At 43.9% G+C, this 17610-nt stretch overlaps 1 protein-coding gene across 1 annotated transcript in view; it reads right to left on the reverse strand.

Moving 5' to 3' along the window:
• Positions 1 to 16860, reverse strand: part of VAV2 (vav guanine nucleotide exchange factor 2) — a gene marked incomplete in the record, with an annotated part of 409366 nt that extends 392506 nt beyond the window's left edge. The window contains 1 exon segment of the mRNA XM_036750644.1: positions 15892 to 16860. Coding sequence (XP_036606539.1) covers positions 15892 to 16095 — 204 coding nt within the window.
• Between the last annotated feature and the right edge of the window lie 750 nt (positions 16861 to 17610).

A 17610-nucleotide genomic window follows, 5' to 3' on the forward strand; every position in this document is an offset into this window, starting at 1 on the left:
TTTGTTTCGATTGACTGCATATTTGTCATGAGTTTTGTTTTTATTATTTTTCCCCCAATGTATATTGTGGGAAGAGGGAGGGAGTGAGCTGGGGGGAGGGAGGGGCAAAGCATAAGGTAACCAAAAAGAAAAAAAGAAAAAGGAAAAGAAAAGAAAATTTTAAAAGTCACTGAAGCATTTTTAAAAGCAAAGAAGAGCAAGGCCAGGGTGGGGAAATCACAGACAAGTAGGATAGTTTTGAAAGTTATGCATTGAATTTATTATTTATTTAAAAGAAAAGGAAGCTGTACATAACAGAGATTTGCAGTGTCATATACAATCCTCTTTTCCTGTTCTATGTATTTGGAAATGCCTGCTTTATTTGGTGTTTAAGTCAAAAAAAAAAAAGAAAAAAATTAAACACAAAAGATAAACAAAAAACCTCATACCATAACTAAAAGTAATGATTATGTATGACTTTAGATAATATAATAGCCCTAGCACACCCTTCTCCCCGCCAAAAAGCGATTTCATATTTAAAGCAGGAAGAACAGTTTGATTTTCAACATTTAAAAAATACTTTAGAATCTTGCTCTTAGGAGACAGTGCACTTATTTCAGTCATACTACCAACGCTCAAAGCATATTGGTATTTTTTATTTTGGGATGGATTCCAGAGTCTGTAGAAAGTCCTTCTGAATGTTCTCAATGCTGGCAAATCTCCACCCTTTGAAGGTAGAATTGATTTTTAGAAACAGCTGAGAGCTATCCAGAGTCATATCTAGCAAGGTGGGCAGGTCACACACAGTTTGGTAGGTTTGAAAAAGAGGTGTAACGATACAAAGAAAGGTTTTCTGGTGGGGCATAAAAATCTTTCCAAACTCAGCTTAACAATGAAACATTCTTCGTATTGGTCATCGTTGTCCTCAATCCACCATGATTTCCCCATCCCCTGACTCTTGTAGCATTTAGTGTATAACTCTTCCGTAGCACTAACCACACTATACTGTGTATTTAGAGTTCTATGTATACATGTCTTATCTGCCCTGTTAGACTGAAAGTTCTCTGAAGGCAAAGATCATGTCTTAATCACCTTTGTATTTCAGCACCTAGAAAAAGGCCTTCGATAGGTCTTAATACTTAACACTGTTGAATCTGTTTAACAGGCGTGTCTTGATTCCCAAGGTACAACAGAAAGAGCTCCTTTGACATTTATTACATTCATGACCTTTGGCAAATCACCTGACCTCCCTGTATCTCAGTCTCCTCATCTCTAAGATGAGGGACCTGGCCTAGACGGCCTCTAAGCTCCTTTCCAGTTTTCAAACTCTGATCTTATGAATAAAAACTCATCAAAGGCAAGGATTACATCTTTTTTTTTTTTTTACAATCCCCTATTCATAGGCACAGAGGGGAATATAGGTGAAGCAGTGGATAGAGATCCCAGTCTGGAGTCAGGAAGATTCATCACCCTGAGATCTGATTTGGCCTCAGACACTTACTGGCTGTGTGACTCTGGGCAGGTCACTTAACTCTTTTTGCCTCAGTTTCCTCATTTGTAAAAAGAAGCTGGAGAAGGAAATGGCAAACCACACCGGTATCTCTGCCAAGAAAACCCAAATGGAGTCATGAAGTATGGGACATGATTGAAACAAATGAATAACAACAACAAATTTACAGGCACTTCAGTGAGGAGAGTGTTGGATTTGAATTCAGGAAGACATGAGTTCAAATGCTTCTTCAGATATTTACTATGTGACCCTGGTCAAGTCACTTCCCCCTTGCCTCAGTTTTCTCATTTATAAAACTGTGATAATAATAGCACTTCACAAGGTTATTATAAGGATCAAATGAGATAATATATAGAAAGTGCTTTATAAAACAAAGCAATATACAGATGCTAGCTATGATGATGATGATGATAACAGATACATGATCTTATTAGTATGAAAACTCCCCCACTAATATTGATCTCAACTCCTCCTCTTCTTGATAACCTTATCTGTGCGATTCCTGCCCATGTCTTTGTATTGATCCTTCACCAAGCATCTGCCTAATATGCCAGAGATCCTTTTCTAGTTCCTTTTCTATTTGGTGGACACCAGTGGGGCTCTTAGATAAAGTCAAATCCTCTCCATATGGGGCAGGTTGAAGATGTCCCTGTATTGCCCTTCCTATTACAAATTTGTTCAACTACTGTTTACTAAGCAGTGGCCATTGTTCCATAAATACTAGTTGAATATTCTTTTTGTTGGGGAGGGAAGAAAGCAGGGAGAATCTGCACGTGGAATAGATCTGACTTTGCCTAGAAGGCCAAAAAATTCAGACAGTCAAGTTGGATCAATCCAAGAATGAGCCGATGAAATCTTAGGAAGGGGATTCAGTAGCAGCCCTAAGTCCACGAAGAAGTTGATACAGTTCAGGGAAAGCCTTCTGGGGAAAGGGAGGCGGGGGTGGATGAGAAACAGTGGATACAATTTAGTCACTAGGAACCAGGACAGAGGATGTTGGGGGAGGGTGACATAGACAAGAGACTTCCTTACTGGAAAGATGCAAGTTCAAGAACTGCAGCCAAAAAATCAAACAAAAACCAAAATACAAACAAGTTCCTGGCAAAGCTCTCAGTTCTATCCATTTCTTGTGTCGTGTCTACACCAGCAAATCTTTGCCAAAAATCTGGACTGTTGGGGCAAGAAAGGGGCTTTATTTGAGCCGATCCCAACAGCCTAAACTTTTGTTTTTGCTAAATACGTTTTTGTTGCTAGCCAAAATAGAACACTGGGTTCTATGTACAGAAATAAGATGCACATTTGAAGGGGTGAGGGGCTACAGAGGTAGAAAGTAGGTGCAAGAACAGTGAGAATTTTCCCAAGAGCTATTCAAGTTGTTGCCTTTGTACAACTTAATCTTTGCAAAAAGCAGGACCTACCCAAGCCAATGTTTTTACAGTTATCCCTTCCACATCTCAATGTTCCCCATCACAGGTATGCTATATCACAGGTCGACATAAGAAATTAAATAGGAATTTGGGAGGGGGAGTTTGTGGAAGCCACAGATGCCATGTGAAGGCCAGCAGATTACACAGAAAAAATTTAGAAACTCAGAAATGCATAAAATATATGTATAGTATTGTATGATATCAACATATTTTATGTAGTATTAAAACCATAATTCAGACTTCTTCTCTGGTACAAAGGAAGGGCCAAAAAATTTTACTTGGATTTTCCAGAATGAAGGGGACACAATGCCCCTACCCTCCTCCGTGTGGAAGGGATGCCTGTACAAAAGCATGAGCACTGGCTATTTAGCAAACACATTAAGCACCTTTTCTATGCAATACAATAAGTTAAGCATTGGAGCAAATAGAAGGGATAAAGGGGACAGTGTCTAATCTAGAGGAACCTATGATACAATTGGGGGAGGAGGGAATAAAACATGTACACAGAATAAACATAATCTAAATTAGAATAAGAACATAATCCATTTAGTCCATTAATATGCTCATGTCTCCCTGCATTTTCATGGCACTACTCTGTGGCAGTTCTGGCCATTCATCAGTCCATGGGTCAGACCATGCTGGTCAACCTTCTCTGAGCACATTCCCATTTGTTGACGTCTCTTCTAAAAATCAGTACCCACAACCAAAAACAGTACCCCCATTAGAATGGGACTCAGTACAATGAGACAATTACCTCCTCATTTTGAATGCTAGACTGTTATCTATGCATACTAAGACTGATTTATTTTTTAAGCAGTCATAACACATCAATGACTCATACTGAGCTTGTGGTCAACTAAGACACTTACATATTTTTCACATCAAATACTGTTCAAGCCGTATTTTTCCTCAATAGGGTTCTACCCTGATTACTTGGTTTCCTCTATAATAAGAAAGAAACATCAGACTGGTTCATAAAAATACAATCCTATCCTACTTCTGGGGTCCTCAAGGCCTTCTTTAATCACTGGCATCAAAAACATCCATATATCACAGGTATAAGCTTTTTAGAGATTTCTTTCTTAGCCAACTAGTCCACCAAAAATTCCCCAACCCTTCCTACAGTGTACAGCACCAAAGAAACACATTTGACAAAGTCCAGGAACAACCTTATGATAAGATGAGCATATGGGACAATGTACTCCTTAACTTTGTTTTATAAGTAAACTTTTTGAGTCAAAAGATAGCTTAGAATTTTTCTTTGAAGAGCCATCAAACAATAAATGTGGAATACAGTACATACTAGATCTGATGGTTGCATTGGTTAGCTTTGCTTTTTTCCTCTTATTTTATAAGATACATGACCTTGGCCAAGTCAATTAATGTCTAGGCATTCCTCTAAGACCAAAAGTTGCAGAGAAGGTGCTGAGTTGCACTGGTAGAGTCTTTTTCCTCACCTGGGAATTCCCTATACGAATGCAATCACAGGTTCTGTCTGTAAGGGAGGGCTTTCTCTGAGTGAAGAGAGGATATTGGGAAATGTAGGTTATTTTAAAATACATGGTAATAAAGAATTGATTTTTAAACAACAGGACATTAGAGCTAGAGGGCTCTTATATAGGATTTATAATGTTAGAACATAGAGCATTAGAGCTTGAAAGGACCTTAGAAACCATAGCCAATCTTCCCATTTTCCAAGTAAGGAAACTGAGGCCCACAGAGACATTACCAGCATAAGCACACAATAAGTTAGTACAAATCTCCTGATGCCCAGTTCTATGTTCTACTTTACCACTTGCCACTAGCCAGATCTCCTTTGGACCTAGCTCAATCTTGCTAGGACCCAGAGGAGGAACTTTTCTATACCTACAACAGTGAGAAGTTAAAGAATGATGTCTGAAGACCTTCAGTAGCCCTGCTTCAAGTTAAGGAGGCCACCAGCCCCGACCCTGCTCTCCCTTCCTCCTTTTCTGTCTCTCCCCTCCTCAATCTCCCTTCCTTTTTCTCCCTCCCTCTCTCTCCTCTTCTCTCCACTCTCCCTCTTTCTCCCTTTCTCCTGCCTCTTCCTTATTTTGCTCTCTTCTTTCTTTTCTTCTCTCTCTCCCTTTCTCCTCTCTCATCTTTTCCTCTTTCTCCCTTTCTCCTCTCCTTTGTTTTCTTCTCTTCTTTATTTTCTTCTCTCACTACCTTTCTCTTCTCTCTTCTTTCTTTTCCTCTCTCCCTCCCTTTCTCCTTTCTTCTTCCTCCTCCTCCCTCTCTCTCCCCTCCACTCTCTCTGTAGGTGTTGCCACTGAACTATTTTCATACTTCCTCAGTGAGGGTCATGTTACAGTGTCTCCACCTATGTCTCCAGCAATAGAGACCAACTTGTTTGTTCCTCTGAAGCAGATCAGTTCTCTTAAACCACACCCCATCAGGTCCCTAGCTCTCTCACTTCCATGATAAAAAGGTATCTCTCCAACATAAAATAAAATTAAATCAATTTTAAAGAGAAAGGAAATACTTTCACCCAAACCAAGCATATTAAAAATAATGAATAAATGTTTTCTTTTTCCATTCACTATCCAGTGGGTTATTCAAAAACTCTATCACTTACCAGGCCTTGTGCTAGGCCTAAGAGAGATAAAAAAATGGCTATGGCACAGCCCCTAGCCTTCCATGAGGTTCCAAAAAGGGATAACAGATGTCCACAAATAACTGGATTACAAAGCAGACCATAGTGGGTGCATGGTGTAGTGGATAAAGTGCAGGGCCTAGAGTCAGAAAGACTATATTCCTGATTTCAAATCTGACCTCAGACACTTACTAGCTGTGTAACCCTGGGCAAGTCACTTAAACCTTTTTGCCTCAGTTTCCTTATCTGTAAAATAAGCTGAAGAAGGAAATGGCAAACTACTCCAGTATCTTTACCAAGAAAACCCTAAACAGGGGCAGCTAGGTGGTGCCATGTGTAGAGCACCGGCCCTGAAGTCAGGAGCTCCTGAGTTCAAATCTAGCCTCAGACACTTGACACATTCACTAGCTGTGTGACCTTGGGCAAGTCACTTAACCCCAATTGCCCTGCCTTCCCCCCTCCAAAAAGGGGGGGGGAAAATATATATATAAAAGAAAACCCTAAATGGGATAAAATGGAAAGTCAGATACAACTGAAACTACTGAACAACAAAGAAGAGATACACAGTGCTATGGGGCTTCTAAAGAATAGATCATTTCCAGCTTTGGAAGTAGAAGGAGATCAAAGGAGACTCCATGGAAGAGGTAGCACATAAGCTGTATCTTAAAGGAAGAGTAGATAGGATTTTGATAGGTAGGGAATGAAGGTAAGTTAGGAAAGAGGCAGACTGTTTTGGGGCTAAGTAAACCATGGAGATAGGAAAACCTGGGGTATATTTGCAAAGCATTAAATAATCCAGTTTAGCTAGATCCTATAAAGCCTGTGTAGAAAAGCATTTTGACATAAAGCAGAAAGGGTAGTTTGAATCCAGATGGTTCCAGGGTAAGGGGCTTAACATGTAGTTTGAGGAGGCAATAGGGAGTCACTGGCAGTTAAGGAGGAGAAAGAAAGTGGCTACATCTCCACTGACTGCCCTTCCCTTCCACCTAAAAGGAAAAGCTAGACAGATCTTTAAGAGCTAAGTATGCTGTGCTAAGCACCCTGATATCTTGGGATATCAGTTGAAAGTTACCAATTTGGTAATCAATTCCAATTAGAACACAAGTCACAAAGCTCAACCCACTAGTGATGACCACATGCTCCAGACACATCATCCTAAGGGTATATTGGAACTCTACAAGGTACACCGCAAAGAACTAAGGAAGATGTAAAAAAGGGAGGAAGTGCCAGTGTGGTAGCAAATCTCTCAACTCATTAAAGCATCAGAATAGCCTCATTTCTATTCAAAGCACTAAGGTGTGCTAATGTCCATCTCCGGTGACCCCAGTTTGATCCCAGGCATCCTTCTCGTAATACACTAGGCAAGAGTGAGAAATGCACTCTCAGGAATGGTGGGAAAATCCCTTCCTTGATGGTGATTCATAGCAAGCAGAGCTGACAAATCCGGGAACTGCCCCACAGAAGGTCATTTTCCACTAATAATCATTTGGTGGTGACCTCTCATGTGTTTCTTCTACAAGTTAATACTGCAGCCCTACTCCAACAGTCCTAATAAGACTCTTCAAAGCTGAAAATCATCTACTGTTGTAGGAGGCCAGTTCTCTCCTTGAGCTAGCTTAAACTTGATTTTTTGTTCTCGTTCAGTCGTTTTTGTTTTTTTTTTAGTTGCATCAGGCTCTTCATAACCCCATTTTGGCGTTTTCTTAGCAAAGATACTAGAATGTCTAAGGGGAGATTTGAACTGGGGTCTTTCTGACTCTAGGCCAACACTAGCTACTGCTCCACCTAGCTACTCATCTCTATTTGTAAGCCCCAAGTATTTTGCCTCCAAAAAGAGTGGAGATTATGCCCTGGAGATATGATTCGTGATTAAATAAACCAGATGAGTTCTTATTCACTCAACAAATATTTATTTAACCACCCATATGTAATGTGCACAGCCTAGACAGTAAAAGAGATACCAAGTTTAGGTAACGGCAAAGGCTCTGGTAAGGGACAAAATGCAAAAACTGTTGGATACAAAAAAGTAAGGACAGGGACCGAAAGCCTGCGATTTCATTGGTACAGGGAACTTCCAGGTGAGGAACCTCCTTCTCCCAATACAGGCTGTCTTCTTCTCCACCTAATACAGGGTTGCCTAGAGCACTAAGAGGTTAAGGGACATCACGCAGTCAGTGTCACAGGTGGGATTTGTGCCTAAGTCTCCCTGACTTTGAGGCCAGCTTTCTTCATCTACAACAGGACTGTCCAACCTTAAGTTTTTATTGAAACAACAGACAATATATTTTGATTTGCCATTTTAGTGAGAGCTCTGCAGTAGCTCGGCTTCATTTATTAAAGCATTTATGTAAACTTCTATGCTTGCAGGCAGGCCACATAAATCCTACTGAGGTGGCTTTGGACAGCCCTGATCTACAATGCTATGCTGCCACTCCTAGTACACAATACACCCCATTTTAAATGCACTGTTGTTGTTCAGTACTATCTGACTCTTCTGTGACCTCATTTGGGCTTTCCTTGGCAAAGATTCTAGAGTGGTTTGCCATTCCCTTCTCCAGGTCATTTTACAGATGAGGAAACTGAGGCAAACAGGGTTAAGTGTCTTGCCCAGGGGTTACACAGCTAGTAACTATCTGAGGTTGCAGGAAGATGCGTCTTCCTGACTCCAGGCCCAGCACTCTATCCACTGTGCCACCTCGTAAATGTCTTGTAAATGCATTAGGAGGATGCAAAAAAAATAAAAATAAAAAAATATCCCACATAAGGTCCAAGAGAGAACACTGTTGTTAACTAGCAGATCAGGCAAAACATCTTAGAGGACATGGCATTTGATTTGGGATTTCAAGCATGGATAAGAATTTAAGAAGCCAATGAAGAAAAACAGTGCATTCCAGGCATAAATACTCAGAAGTGAAGGGCATGAATTAAATATTTCAAAGTAGTGGGCTTAATTAATGTTATATCCTGTCCTCTGCTGTAGTTCTCATCTCCCTCCCACCAGACTCTTGGACTTTCTCTCAGGAAGCCAGGCCCTGATAGGGGAACTTTCACCTCATCTTGCCCTAACCCAGACTTCCACGCCAACTATAGGCCACATCCTGAGACATACCCTCCCCCTTTTTAGCTTTGCTTTGGATACTGTCTTTTCCTATTAGAATGTAAGCTCCTTGAGAGCAACTAGCTTACTTGATTGTAAGCTCAGAACTTATCACAGGGTCTGGCATAGTGTGCTCAATAAATGCTTTATCCAAGTATTTATTACAGGTTTGAGAAGACTGGAGAACACTGATAAAAGTTGGCAAGAGACCTGAAAGGTTGCCAGCAACTTCTAGCTGATGGCAGCTTTGCTCACTGAGCTCCATAGATAAAGCTTTCAGAATCATGAGCGAACTGGTTTTTAGGAACCCAGTCATTTGGGGCTTCCAAGCCAAGCAATTCATTTGCCCCTCCTTGTTTACCTACCAACTCAATGGCCCTGAACTGGAAGTCAAGAGACCTGGGTTCTAATTCCAGTTACTACTGTGTTAATAATGGGGCAAGCCATTTCACATCCTTGGGACTCGTGTGTTCCCATCTTTAGGTGAGATGGCTTATCTAACCGGGGTGGGGGGATTGGTACCATGAAGACTGATGGAGATCATATATGTGAAAGGGCTCTAGAAAAATATAAAGCACGTACAAATAGTGGGGGAGCACTGTGAGAATCAATTGTGAATTGGCCCTCAACCTAAGCTGTTCAAGGTAGCTCTCATTCCTTCCCTTTGGAATCAGTTTCCTACCAGCTACTTCAATTCCATGATGCCTGGGAAGGTGTGGTGGTAGAGGCCTATAGTTAGGATGACCCGAGTTCAAATCAGACCTCAGATACTTACTAGTCGTGCAACTCTATCAGAAGTACCCTAGTACACCCAGCACAGCCTGCTAGCACAGGTTCTTTGATCTGCTTTTATAAAGGAAAGACAGCTTCAAAGGGATTAACAATTAAACAGCGCAGATTTTATTCTATCTAACCTTCTCACAAGGGTTGCTGAGCATCAACTCCTAAAGCATTGCCTAATCACCCTAATCTCAGGGGCTGGCAGGAAGGGGGGGGCAACTCCCCCTACATTTCTATGGGGCCCAGGCACAACTTGTACATTCCCCTCAATGAGGGCCAGCTGAGGCAAACACAGATTCCCATCAAGGCACGCACAGCATCTTACCTTGTGGATTTCAACCCTCTCCCCATCACTGACCAGGGCCAACCTGCTTTATACTTACACTCCGCCCCTCCAGGGTCCTGACCTTTACAATCTAAACAGGTACAATCTACATGGGTCGGGTTGTGGTGGAGATGTTTTGAACCACAGAACTCATATCCAACACGTGGGAACAACAGAGTGTTATGGCCGTGGATCCTGGAAAACCAAACTCCTTACACTTACACCTGGGCAAGTCATTTAACCTACTTGCCTCAGTATCCTCATCTGTAAAATGGAGATAATACTTACTCCTCCCTCCTAGGGTTGTTATGAGGATCAAATGAGATAATAATTGCAAGTCATTTAGCACAGTGCCTGGCACATAGTAAGTGCTATATATATGTTAACTATTATTATTATTTAAAGGGAATTGTGAAGGGAGAAATGAAATCTTTAGTCAATTCTACAAGGTCCTAGAGGAGAGGGACCGACTCTGTCTGATTTTTCTTGTATCTCTGCTCCCTAGGCCAAGTGCAACACTCAGCATTTGTTAAAGACTCTCTCTATATGCTGCATGCTCCCAACAAATGGCAAGCTCCATGAGGTATGAAGGACTGAGATTAAGCCTCACTTATTTTTGTATTTCTCCAAGGGTATAGCACAGAACCTTTCACTTGGTAGGTATTTAATAAATGTATTGAGTTTAATGGGATAAATATGCTTATTCATTATATTGTTATTATTACATTGCGCTTCTTCAGGCCCATCAGGTGAGATACTTTGAAATCTTAACCTGAGCTTGTTCAAGATAAGAGTCAAAAGGGATTTAAGCTTGAAGAAGGGGGGAAAAAAAGAATGTGTGAGACCAGATGAAGGCTCCTCATTCACTACAAATCCTCGTTTTAAATGTGATAAACTAGTGTAAAATGTTTAAGGGAGCAATCATGAGAGGAAAATCACTGGGAACAAAATGAAGTTGAGGCATAAAATCTCAATGCTGTCAGGGCAGCACACCTGGAAAACTACTGGGAAATCTAAGCAGTGACGGAGGCAAGAAACTTTCCTCTTTAATTATGAGGAAATTGGTGAATAAGAGAGCTGTCTAGTGTGCACAGGCTGGCACTCGAACTTGTCAGTCAGCTTACCGACAGTTACACAGTCACCTGTGAGGCATCTAAAGATTCAGGAAATAGCAGTGCCTACAGACTTAGAGGATTAGCCGACAGGTATCACAGGAAGCTGAGGAAACACCAATTTTTCTCTCCCAATTTGCAGCCCAAGAGGCTTCCAAACTAGTCAGTTAAGTTGCTTTAAAAAGGAGAAGGGAGAATTGCAGAAAGATATTGACTACGCTTTTCTGAATCATATGTTAGCACCTCTAAGTTCCACTACTAGTTTCTCATCATTTATAAATGCACATATGCGCATAACAACGATAAGCTCTCTGAGAAAAGGAACTAATACTTACTGAACCAGGCTGGAAGAGCCCTTAAAACAAAGAATGTCTGAATGAGAGAAGAGATCATCTACCCTTACCCCACCCTCCTTCCACCATTTTACAGATGGGAGAACAGAGGCCCAGAAAAGAAAAAGGACTTGTGTGAAGTCACAGAGGGCAGCTAGGTGGTGCAGTGGACAGAGCACTAGGCTTAGAATCAGGAAGACTCATCTTCCAGAGTTCAAATCTGGCCTCAGACACTTACCAAGATCACACAGATCTTGGGCAAAGTCATTTAGCTCTGTTTTGCCTCAGTTTCCCTCACCTGTAAAATGAGCTAGAGAAGAACCACTCCAGTATCTTTGACAAGAAAACCCGAAATGGGGTCATGAAGAGTCGGACATGACTGAAATGACTAAATAACAACATAAAGCCACAGGGAGTTAAAAGGAAGGACTAGGGTTAGAATCTAGATCTCCCAAACCCTTTCCACTAACACTGTCTGAAGCACCCAAGGCAGTGCTCATGAAAGTGAGCACATGGTTAAGTGCTCAGTAAATGTTTGTTGAACAAATATAGTGAGCATATAAATCTCCTGCTTTTCATTGCTGTCCTCTGCCATGGTAGTGGACAGTTATTTATTTCTCTTCCAGTGCCCTCCTCTAGATACTGATATAAAAATCACTAGAGTGTAGTATGGAGCAGGAGAAGGGCTCCTCTCAGCCTGCCACAGCTCAGGGCCTCAGAAGTTCATTATAGAATTGTTGCACTTCCTAGCTCAGCTGATGACTGAGTTTCAGAAATGGAATGAAAGTTCACAAACCAGACTGAGCTGCCTTTTGGGGGCAGCGCAGAGGGAAGGAGAGCAGGGAGGGCTCCATCAACAAACCAGAATGACCATTAAATGCCCCCCAACAATGGCCAGGCTCTTTCAGGTCAGGATCTTCAAGGGGCAGAGAGTCAAGGAGAAAGCCATGGTGTAACCTCTAAACAACAGGGCACAAGAGGTCTTTTTTCGGCTGGCTGGCTGGTCATCTTAGCCAGCACAGCAAAGGGAGCTGACAGGCCAATCTTAATTAGGTTCCACCAGGCATTTCCTGGCTTTGAATAAAAGGTGCCTCCAGGAGAAAATTCTGTCTTTTTGTTAAGATAAGAGAATGCCAGTCAGTCTAACATTTGCAACAGTTGTTCTCTCCTCTTCCCCCTCAAGATAGAGATAATCCCTAATCTTATTTTTGCTCTGGATTGTATGACTTTGGGCAAGTCCCCTTTAATTCTAGTGCCTTCCCTTGGCTGATTATTCCCCATTTATCCCTGTAGTTTGTACACAGTCCTTTGCATGTTGTCTCCCCCTTTCGATTGTGAGCTCCTTGAGAGCAAGGACTGTCTTTTGCCTTTCTTTGTAACCCCAACACTTAGCACAGTGCCTGACACATAGAAGTAGGTGCTTAATAAATATTTACTGACTGCCCTGAACTTTAGGACCTTCCTAAGATGGGCATGACCTCTATCATTCCTCCCCAGTGACTGAGTAAGAAGGCTGGTAGAAAGCTGAGCTTCTTTGAGACAGATGCTGTGGCAGGCAGTATAAGGCAGTATTATTTGCTCAAGTTTCTTCAACTGAAAAGGTCAAAGTAGCAAAGGGCATTTGGAAAGATTTGGTAAAGCCAGTTGCTTACACCCATCAATAAAAGACAGCATCAGATATTCATTCAGCACACACAACTTGGGATGGGGGTGAGGAGGGATGGGGGATATGGACAGCAGGAATCAATGACTCATCTCAAATCAGAACTTTGCATTTTCAAATGCAATCATGGATAATATTTTTTTCAGCTACTATGTAATTTGGAAGGAAAGACACCCCCCTCCCAAAGCTGGCACTGCAATTAGAAAATTAGTGGAATAAGATTTGGGTACACAGGATACTGAAGGCCTCTTTGTATCCCTATCCCCTTTATAAGGAAAGTTAATTGGATAATTGTTAACCATAATAGAAGGAAGATTTCACTGAAAGATTCAGAAGGCAGTCTCCAGAAGGTTGGGAAGATCCCATATGAAGGACTTCTACAGGGACAAGAACCACTCATGAAAGATGAGAGGAAATCTCCACATTGATGAGATAGAAAGAGATGATGCTAATCAAACTGGGGTCCCTGAATCCCAGAGGTAGCAAGCACCAAAGCCAGAGAGTGTGCACATTCATGTTGTTCCACCCAACACAGATGTAAAAGATACCTTTTTCCTTTTCCCTAGGCGGGTCGCAGAGTTGGTTCTACAGTCTCCTTAAGGAAGGTAGCATAGGGGCAGCTAGGTGGTGCAGTGAGTAGAGGATCTGAGTTCAAATCCAGCCTCAGACACTTGACATGCTTACTAGCTGTGTAACCTTGGGCAAGTCACTTAACCCCAACTGCCCTGCCTTCCCCCCCTCAAAAAAAAAAGGTAGCATATACACAATTAAGATTTAAAAAAGCTAAAAGGCAGCATAACATAGTGGATGAAGAGCTGTCCTCAGAGTCAGGAAGACCTAGGTTCAAGTCTTACCTGTGAAAAATCCTGGTTGTGTAACACTGAGCTAGTAAGTTAACCTCTTGGCTCTAGATCTGAGATGTTAAGTTAGGACACTTATATTTAACAAAATAAATAAAAACACAATAGGACACAGAAAACGTTAATGTGTTTTTCTAAGTCAATGTGCTGACTCCTGGGTTAGTGAACACAATTTCTACTTGAATTTGACATCACTGCTATAGACAACTCTCTCTGAAACAAGAGTTCCAGAGAAGATGCCATTCTGTATTGAGAAAGGAGATTTCCTCACTGGGACTGCCTTCTGCCAAGAAAATAACAGATCCTGTTCCTGATCAGTCCAGAAAAGGCTGTCCAATAGTGTTCAAAGGAAAATCTGGTGAAAGTCAGTTGGCAATAAAAAGTGAGAGGTGCCACTTTCTATGAGTAGAATTGGCTCTCTCAAGAAACAAAAACACAATTTGCATCAGAAAAAACAATTTATTCCAGGACACTTAAGATGTTGCAATTGTAGTTCAGTTGTGTCAGACTTCAGGACCCCACTTGGGGTTTTCTTGGCAAAGATACTGCAGTGGCTTGCCAGTTCCTTCTCCAGCTCATCTTACAGATGAGAAAACTGAGGCAAACAGGGTTAAGTGACTTACCCAGGCTCAACCAACTAGTAAGTGTCCGAGGGCCAATTTGAATTCAGGAAAATGAATCTTCCATACTCCAGGACTGGTACTCTATACACTGCGCTGCCTACCTGTCCCACTCTTAAGATGACAGTCCTGTATACTGGGGCAGCTAGGTAGTACAGTGGATAGAGTGCTGGGCCTGGAATCAGGAAGATCTGACTTCAAATCCAACCTCAAATACTTACTAGCTGTGTGACCCTGGGCAAGTCATTTGATCCCTGTTTTCCTCAGTTCCTCATCTGTAAAATGGGGACACCCTAGAGAAAGAAATAACAAACCAATGTTTTTGCCAAGAAAACCCCATGGACTTTGTCCATAGATATAGAATCTGGACAATAACTGTTAACTGGATAGCTGTATTTTATTATCTTGAAAAGAAAAAAACGCACAGGAAAGCAGACCAGTATTTTTAAAGAATAAATTTGACTTCCTTTGTCTCTTGACCAAAAGTCTCTCTTTGCATTGGCAAGGCTGAAAGTAAAAAAGTAGTGCCCTGATAGATGGCCTTTGCCCAGCATCACTGGCATTTTAAACTACGACAAGGTTGTGTTTCAAAACCAAGAACATCACTTCTCACTAAACACAACACCCCAGCCCTAATTTCTATGGTTCTATAAACTCTATCCCTTAAAAATAAACACTTTCTGCCACAGATACTCCAAACAGCTTGCCTAGCAAGGCTACAAAATTGCCTGTTTGTTTATACAACCACCAAGTTACCAGGTAAAAACGACAATATTTTTAAATACTGCTACCTAAAAACTGTAACAAGGCACTCCCGTCAAATGGGTTGGGGTAGGAGGGGGTAAGGCAGCTATCGGGAGATAAAAGGATAGTTGTAAAAGGCCTCCACCCTTCCAGATCAATTATAAGCAGGCAGAAGAACTGTTCTTAGAATATGGAGCCAACTTTTCCCGTCACTATCCTGAAATGACTCTTCCTTAATAAAGTTCATTTGTTTAAAAAAGAAAAACCAATCCAATTCTGGAAGGCAGAGTCCATTCAGGAAGAAGGAGAGGAGGAGTTAGAGTCGAGATCCGCAAACTAGGGGAGGTGCTAAGGGAGGGCCCAGACAACTGTCAGTGACATGAAAATCCCTGTCCCTCTATTCCTTTTCTCCCTCGCTGCGCTCTCTAGTTTCTCCCCAATTTACCCAGGCATGGTTCAGCCCAGTCGGGGGTACTTGAGGCTAATCACCTCCTGCCCTCTGGGTTAGGGGAACCAGCAGAACAGCATGAGTTTTAGAAGCCCCATCTTCTATTCCTCACTCCCATTTTATGCTCAGCTACATCTATGAAATGAGATAAAGGAGAAAACGCTGGGACCCAGGAGTGGTAGAGGGAAGAATGAGAACTCGATCATCTAAAAGTCTTTCTCTGTCTGTCACTTAGCTGTGTGACCACAGGCAACTTAACCTCTTGGAGGATCCATTTCCTGATCCGTAAAATGAGGGAGTGAGACTGAAAGATCTACGAAATTCCTTCCAGTTCTAAATCTCTTCTCCAATCCCACCTCCCCAGGCCCAAAGTCACTTACCTGGGACATCTGTGGCCTGAAGTTGATATCCTTGAGGTCTATAGATCCAGGTGAGAGGTTGTGTAGCAACTGACACAAGAGGACCCCATCCCTCAGCGCCTGGGCCAGGTCGAAGACCACGGCCGAGGGCCACACTACCCTGTGGTTGGGGGGCAGGACTTTGCAGTCAATGAGCCAGCGGCCACACTGCCGCCACTCCTCCATGGTGGCGGCGCCCGACGGGCCCACCGAAGCCAGCCGGCTCCCACTGCCTCTGACCCAGAACCCGGAGTCGGGGAAACGCAAGAGAGTCAGTGTCCGCTCCCACGGATGCAACGCCTCAGAGTCCGGCTCGCCTCAGCTTTGGGCTCAAGGCGAACCTCCTGGGCCCGGAGAAAGGAAAGTGCACATGACCCGGGCCATATCTCCTGAACTCCGGGTTGTCCCCCAAGAAAGAAGAGAAAAGGGACAAGGGGGTAGGCGTCTGATACTCTATCCTCTCTCTTTTTCAGAAGACTTTCTCCTACCGCAAAGTGCCTCAGCTCTTCCCCACTAGCATCCGCCCCCAGTCGATCTCCTCCCGGGCGGAGAGGCTTCAAGCCCAGGCGCTGCCTGTGGGCGGGGGGCGAGGCGATCCAGGGGAGTTCCCCGGAGGCAGCACACTTGGCAGAGCCAACCACTCTCCCTCCGCACCACTGCAGGGTCGCGTCCCCCGAGGTCTCCACGTGTGTCCAACCCCTCTGGCGCGGGAACCTCGAGCCTCCCAGCCCTAAGCTAGGGTTTGGAAAGCCAAGAAAAAGTCCCCAGACTCTTCGGCCCAAGCCGGGTCCTCCCTTCACACACACAAGTCTGGGGCTTGGGGGGAGGTTCAACTGCCCGCGCCCGCTGCTGTCCGGGGCGCGCTGAGCTCCGGGACCGGCCAAGAGCGCCGCATTCTCTGCCCGCCCGATCGGCTGGGGCGCACACAGCTGGGGCTCCGGGCGGCCCCTTCTTGCGGCGCTCCCTCTAGGAAGTGTCCCCTCCAGAAGACAAAGAGTCCCGTCCTCCCTCTCCCCGTGCCCGCCCGGCAGCCCCCCGCCGCCGCCGGCTGCTACTCCTTTGTTTGCCCGGCTGGCTCGCTCTCCCCGCGCCCCAGCGCTGGCTCCGGGGGGAAGGTGGCTCGACTTTCTTCTCTGGCTGCCCCAGACTCTACTCCGCGCCGCTCCTCTCTCGTCCTGTCCTCAGTTCTCCCGTCCGCTCCGCTAGGCTCAGCTCTGCTCCTCTCCGGCGCCGAGGTGCAGTCTAACTACAGCTGGAGCGAGTGCAGGCTACGCGTTCCCGGAGAACCGGCGCGGAAGAGAACGCGCGCCCGGCCGACTGTAGAGAGCGCGCACCCTTCCTCTCTACTCACACTCAAGCGGGCGCGCGCACGGAGCTCCTCCCTCTCTTTTCTTCACCTCCTTCCTTCTCTCCCTCCTTCTAGGCTCCGGTTTTCCTAGCAAAGAGAGAAAGTTACAAGAGGTTTGAGCCTGTGTATGGCCAGTCTAGAGATGCTCTTGCAAAGAGAGGCTGGACTGTCATAAGACCTCCCCAGACCCTGCCCCTCGCCTTTCCTGGCACCCTTTAAGGCCCCGTCTCGATTGCCCCTAAAGACCAGGGACCCTCACACGGTTGGCATCACTCTTAGCCTAGGTTTGGGACACGGGGGAGGAAGGGGATTGGGGGCGGAAGAATTCGGAGAGCATCCATCAGCACCTCTCC

The sequence above is a fragment of the Trichosurus vulpecula genome, chromosome 3 (assembly GCF_011100635.1).
Source record: "Trichosurus vulpecula isolate mTriVul1 chromosome 3, mTriVul1.pri, whole genome shotgun sequence".
Lineage (NCBI taxonomy): Eukaryota > Metazoa > Chordata > Mammalia > Diprotodontia > Phalangeridae > Trichosurus > Trichosurus vulpecula.